The 6086-nt window shown below is 63.4% G+C and overlaps 1 protein-coding gene across 1 annotated transcript; it reads right to left on the reverse strand.

Annotated features, from left to right (window-relative positions):
* Nucleotides 1-680: 680 nt before the first annotated feature.
* BTBD17 (BTB domain containing 17) lies at nucleotides 681-5348 on the reverse strand (the record flags this gene model as incomplete). Its single annotated transcript, XM_080826772.1, has 3 exons — nucleotides 5126-5348; nucleotides 3513-3789; nucleotides 681-1755 (listed from the first exon to the last, which is right to left on the reverse strand). The coding sequence occupies exons 1-3, from the start codon at nucleotides 5208-5210 to the stop codon at nucleotides 681-683; spliced, it is 1437 nt and encodes a 478-aa protein (XP_080682898.1). The 5' UTR covers nucleotides 5211-5348.
* Between the last annotated feature and the right edge of the window lie 738 nt (nucleotides 5349-6086).

Below are 6086 nucleotides of genomic sequence, written 5' to 3' on the forward strand. Positions count from 1 at the left end.
CTTCTCTACACTGTGCCCAGGAAAGGTGGGCCCGACAAGGTCCGTTCATACCCTGTCCCACCAGCCTTCACACCTGCCTTGGCTCCCTCCCATGAGAGCTCAGAGACCTTGGGAGGCTCAAGCCATAGGAAGCCTAATTACCCGAATGCGGGTGGGACAGTGGTCCCCTCTGGAAGTCAGGGCTCAGAAATTGCCCAGCTAAATAAGCCTCTTGGCTTCAAGGTAGGAAAACTCCAGCAAGGGGTCCTGGGGTCCCCCAGTTTTCCCAGGCTGGCCCATTAGGTTGCTCTTACCTGCCCTGTTCCACGCGGGGGTGGGGGACCCTCGGGAAAAGCTAATGAAAGATAAGGGACCCCCACACCTGTGGGACCCTCCTGGAGCTGTTTTAACCTGGGAGCTGGGTGGTTCAATCATCCCCTCGGCTCTCTGAGCATCGCTTTATTCCAAGAGCGCTGCCTTCAAGACAGCTGCGAAATCAGCTCCTGAAACCAGGCACCTGCTCGACCTCCCCTGGTCTCCACCCCAGCTCCGAGGCCACCAGCACCTGGCCACCCAGGGCGCCAGGGTTGCACCTCCATTCGTCACACACACACACACACACACACCCCAGACCTCAGGGCGGGGGCACCAATGCCAGGTCTCTTTCCCCCTCCGGCGGGGTCCCTGCCCTGCCCGCTTGGCTACTTGGGGGTCCGGATGAGGGTGTGGTAGACGGGCTTGACGATGAGGTGCAGGTGCAGGGCGTTCTCCACCAGGTACTCGGAGTTGCGCCGCTGCAGGTCGGCCTGCGCCAGGAAGTCGCCCGCCTCCTCGCTGCTCTGGTGGAAGCTGTAGGCGTGGCGGACCAGCAGGCGGCCGTGCTGGCGCGCCCCCACCAGCACCGTCTTCTGGAAGCTCACGCCCGCCGCGTCGCCCCCGCTGCTGGCCGGCGTGACCACCAGGCGCGGCCGGCCGTCCTCGGGGCGCGCGGCGGGCAGCGCGGTGCCCGCCGTGTCCGCGTAGACGGGCCGCAGGCTGACGGGCAGCCAGCGCGGGGAGAAGAGCACGTTCCACGTGACCCGGCGGCCCGCGTCGTGGCCGCTGGGGCCCAGCTGCGTCTGGAAGCTGGTGCTGCGGTCGTCGCGGGCCGGGTTGTTGATGACCCACGGGGCGCCCCAGGCGGGCGCGAGGTAGTTGCGGGGCAGGAAGGCGCTGCCGTTGACGTCGAAGAACTTGGCGAAGTGCAGCGGCGAGGCGGCGTGGAACTGGTAGGCCTGCAGCAGCAGGTCGGCCACCGCCTCGCCGTGGCGCGCCAGGGCGGCCGAGCGCGCCTGGAGCTGGAACAGCTGCGCCGGCGGGATCATGGGGTAGCGGATGGCCCGCAGCGCGCGCTCGGCCACGGCGGGGGACGGCCGGGCGCGGCCCAGCCACGCCTCGAGCGCGTGGAACAGCTCCAGCTCGTCCTGCAGCACCAGGTCCGAGCGCGGCAGGAGCTGCGCCAGCAGCTCGGGGCTCACGGCGCCCCACTCCGCGCTCGCCGCCACCGCCGACAGGTTCCAGGCCAGGAACTGCAGGCAGCTCTGGCGCAGGGCCTCGTCCCCGGTGCTCACCGCGTAGTGGTACCAGCCCACCGCTGGGCCCGCACCGCCCGCCAGGTGCGCGCGCATGTAGTCGGCCACGCCGCGCTGCAGGGAGGCCACGCCGTACTTGGTGGCCAGCCTGTGCAGGGGGATGGCCTGGGCCAGCAGCACCGTCAGCTCCCCGCAGTAGAGGTACCTGCGGGAGGGGCGCGCAGAGATGGGGCGGGGTCAGCTGTGCCATTCCACCCCCCCCCACACACACAACCCAGAGGGGACCAGGCCTTGGATGGAGAGCACTGTGGTCAGGGATGCTTGCGGAGCAGTGGGCCCTGAGGCTTCCTGTCTTCGTCTCAGGGACGGTTTCTCGTAGGGACTGGAAACAGCATGTGACTGGGCATCTACTAGGAGCCGAGCTTTGGGCCGCAGGATGAAGGAGGCTCCTGCCCTCGCGTGCTTTCCAACCCAGGCTCAGATCCATACCCTACTTGCAAGTGGGCAAGTTGTTTAACTTCACCGAAGCTTGTGCTAATCATCTGGGAAAGGGGGTAACAGGGTCACTGTGACAGGTAGGGGAGAATGAACTGCACTCGCCACAAAGCAGGCCATCGACACAGGGTGGTTCCCTCCACGTCCTCCTCTTCTCGCCGGCTCATCTTTCGCACTGGCTCTTGTCCGTCGTGGCTCTTGCTCACTCACTGCCCGTCCCCGTCTGCTCCCATCCCTCCACCCACGCTTCCTGCCAGGCCCTCACGGGCACACGCTCCACGGGGGTGTGCCAAGAGCGGCCCGTAGCGGCACCAACACCCACGTCTCCCCTTTCCCCAGCATTTTAGCCCTACTATTTGCCTCTGGGAATAAGAGATGGTTCTCAGCCCCTCTTAGAGTGGGCATGGCCGTGTGACTAAATTCTAACCAATCTGATGTCAGCAGAGGCACCCCATGGGGTTGGGTGAAGGCTGTTTCCAAAGATCTGACTAGTGGGGAGAAGACCCTGTGCCCTTCTGTGTTAACCCTCTTCCAACTGCCTGGTATTCTGAAGCCATCTCGTCTATACCATTAAAACAGGGGCACCTGGGTGGCTCAGCCAGTTAAGCGTCTGCCTTGGGCTCAGGTCACAATCCCAGGGTCCGGGGATGGAGCCCATGTCCGGCTCCCTGCTCAGTGGGGATCCTGCTTCTCTTTCTGCCCCTCCCTCCTGCTCTGCTTTCAACAAATGCATAAAAATATTTAATAAATAAATAGCCATCAAAACAGGACTCCTTTCTCTGACGATAGTGTGAATGGTGCCCCCTGTGCAGCCCACCGGCTGGGAGCAGGGGATGGGAGAGAGACCTGCCTTACCCCCACCCGGCCCTGAGGTTCAGAAATCTGGCCAGACACTAAAGCCACATGGAGGCGTTAAAATAAAAAATTAATCATTAGCTAATTAAAAAACCAAATCAGGGCGCCTGGGTGGCTCAGTGGGTTAAAGCCTCTGCCTTCGGCTCAGGTCATGATCCCAGGGTCCTGGGATCGAGCCTCGCATCGGGCTCTCTGCTCAGCAGGGAGTCTGCTTCTCTCTCTCTGCCTGCCTCTCTGCCTACTTGTGATCTCTGTCTGTCAAATAAATAAATAAAATCTTTAAAAAAATTAAAAATAAAAAATAAAAAACCAAATCACTGCTGGGCCCAACCCCAGACCTGATACCGATGATGCAGAATGGGGTCCGGGAATCTGCATTTTTGAAAAGCACTTAAGCCCAGGTTGGGAAACAGCTCTGAGAGCATCAAAGGCCCCAGGGCTTGCAGGCGAGGGCAGGGAGTCCCGCTGCGTCTCAGGAGAAGGCAGCGGGAGGAGGGATGGTTATAAGGTCGTGGGTCCGTCATCCTGATGAGGTCGGGGGGATGGACATGACGTGAGCGGAGAAGCCAGGGCCTCAGAAAGGGAGGAAGGCTCCCCTGTACCCCTGCCCACCTGATGAACTTGTCGAAGACGGCGGCGCAATCCCGGGGCTCCTGGAGCACCAGCTCGCTCTGGTTGCTCAGCAGCTCCCGGAACAGCTCGCTGTGCAGGCCCAGCAGCAGGCGGTGCGTGTGGAAGACCCGGACCTCATCGGTGCCCGCCGCCTGCACCCGCAGGACCACGTCGCTGGCGTTGCCCTGCCGCAGCAGCTCCTGCAGGCGCTGGAGGAGTGTCTGGGAGTGGTTGATGGAGGTGCCCGTGGACTCGCTGCCCAAGTCGGCTCTCTGAGCTGCGGCGGGAAGGGACACGGCCCGGCTGAGGAGGGCCCTGGGTTGGGGGTGCCAGCCAGGGGTGCGGAGGGACCAGCAGGAGATGTGCATACTCGGGCACGGGCCCGGGGGGGCCGCGTGCCTGCCTGTCTGTGCCCGTGGGGCACGCGGAGGCGTGCATGTGTGCACAAGCTCTTCCCAGGTGGGGAAGCTTGTCAGCCTGACCCTGAGCAGCCCCCCGAGAGGATGCTTTTGCAAGGGGAGTAACTCCCTGGCGAGAAGAGATCGTGAAGCAGTGTGGGACAGAAAGCCCAGAACTGGTGTCCATGACACCGGAGCACCAGGCGAGAGCTGTGGCCCCCATCCCGCTCACCTCCCGAGACCAGCACCCACCAGCTCCTTCGACGGGCATCAAGTGCACAGATAAGCACCCTAGTTTGGGATCATGATGAACAAGGGATGTGGTAGGACAGGGCTACTTGGGGGGCAGAAATCAGGGATGGCTCCCTGAGGAAGTGACAGGAAGGAGCCAGCCAGAGGACAAGCGCCAGCCCTGCACAGGCCCTTAAAAAGGATGGGTTGGTGGTGCTGGGGCATTGAGAGGGTTGGGGGGGCCAGAGCACTGGGGGGGGGGAGGAGGCAGAGCGGGAAAGGAGGTGGCAGGCAGGAGGGGGAGCTGCTTGCAGGCCCAGCTGCCCTCCTGGGTCCTGACCTCTGAGACTGAAGTCCACTGGCAGCAGGGGGCGGGTGGGGACCAGAGAAAACACCAAGGGTGAGCCGGTGCTGGAAGGGGCCTCCCAGGGCACCTGTGCGTCGGGCCTGAGCCCTTCTGTTGTGTTTCCAGGGACGCCGTGAGGGTCAGATGGGGACATGCGCTCCGTTACAGAAAACTCAGGGACAGAAAAGGCTGCCAGCAGCTTCCCCAAACAGAGACCAGTGTGAGGAACCTCGGAGGGAGATAAGGTGGGTGTCTGACAGCAGCCCGTGAGCACCTGTCCCAACACACACGCGCGGGCACGCACACACGCCCATGTGGAAAAGTAGAGCATCCGTGTGTAAGAGACAGGGAGACGGAGGGAGATGGGGAAGGTTGGAGGTGGGTGGGCCGCTAATCCCAGCTCCGCCTCCCCCAGCTGTCACTTGACCGCATTCCTCCTGGCCGCCTGGGTCCCCCTGTCCGGGACAATGGACGGTAGAAAGGTCTTGTCTGCAAGAGCCGGGCCTGCCTCCCAGCCCTTCTTCCCTCCGAGGCAGGCGTGGAGCTGGACACCGCCCCCTCCCGGCCGGGTGCAGCTAGGGCCGAAGGCGCCTGCCTCTCTTCCCGACCCTCCCCACCCCCACCCGCTGCCCACTCACCTGCTCGAGTGGCCAGACCCACCAAGGTCAGGATGGCCCAGAAGCTGGCCCAGGACCCAGGCTTGGCAGAGCCCAGGCGAAGCATCTTTGTGCCCCGCCCCTGAGCTCCCTGGAAAGACAGTGAAGCCCAGACCACGGTGCTCACATCCCTCCTCCTTATATAGGGTTCAGCACAAGGGGATGGCACCCCCCTTCCCGACCAGCTTCCCTTCCCCCACCCAGCCTCTGCTGAGGATTGGTGGAAACTGGCCCCAGCTGTTGCCCAGGCAACCACTTAAGCCAGAGAGCGGCAGCCTGGGGCTATTGTGCTGCCATGGGCCCCCGAGGGGGACAGATCCGGCACCCTCCCCCACGTCTTCCACCACCCAGCAGAGCGAGTCATTTCTCTCCTGGGAGGCTTGAGGCTCTCCACAGGGCAGGCCGGGGGCTCCAGGACCTTGGGCAGCTGCTGGCCCAGAGGGTCCCCAGTCCCCTCCCCAACCCCCAGGCCCGGTCTCCGTCCTGGCACAAAGTTCTCTTGGCAGCATCTTGGCTAAAGCGCCATGGTGAGCAGGCTGCAGAGGAAGGGCCTGGAAGAGGAGAGGGAAGCAGTGGCTCAGGCCCCCATCCCTCCCCTTCTTGCATTTTTGGGCCGGGTTAGCTCTGCAGAGAGCAGGGCGAGGGTCTTGAAGAGGGGCTCATGGGATCCCTGTGTCACTTTTGTGTTCCTTGTCAAAGCCTGTCCCTGGCCTGCTCTGGGGAGGGTGATGGGCCTTTAGAGAGGTCCCCTGGGGACTGTGACCATCATCCTCCAGGATCAAGGTGAACTAAGATGGCAGGGCTGGGCCCAGAGCGGGGATCCACTGCGCCGCGCCCCTTTGCCTGTGAGGCCGGCTGCCCAGAGCAGGGCTGGCCCCCTTGCAAGAGGCCGGCCCTCAGCAGACAGCCCACCCCCCTGCCCAGCTGGCACAAATCTGGGCTC

Source organism: Martes martes (genome assembly GCF_963455335.1).
Source record: "Martes martes genome assembly, chromosome: 16".
NCBI lineage: Eukaryota > Metazoa > Chordata > Mammalia > Carnivora > Mustelidae > Martes > Martes martes.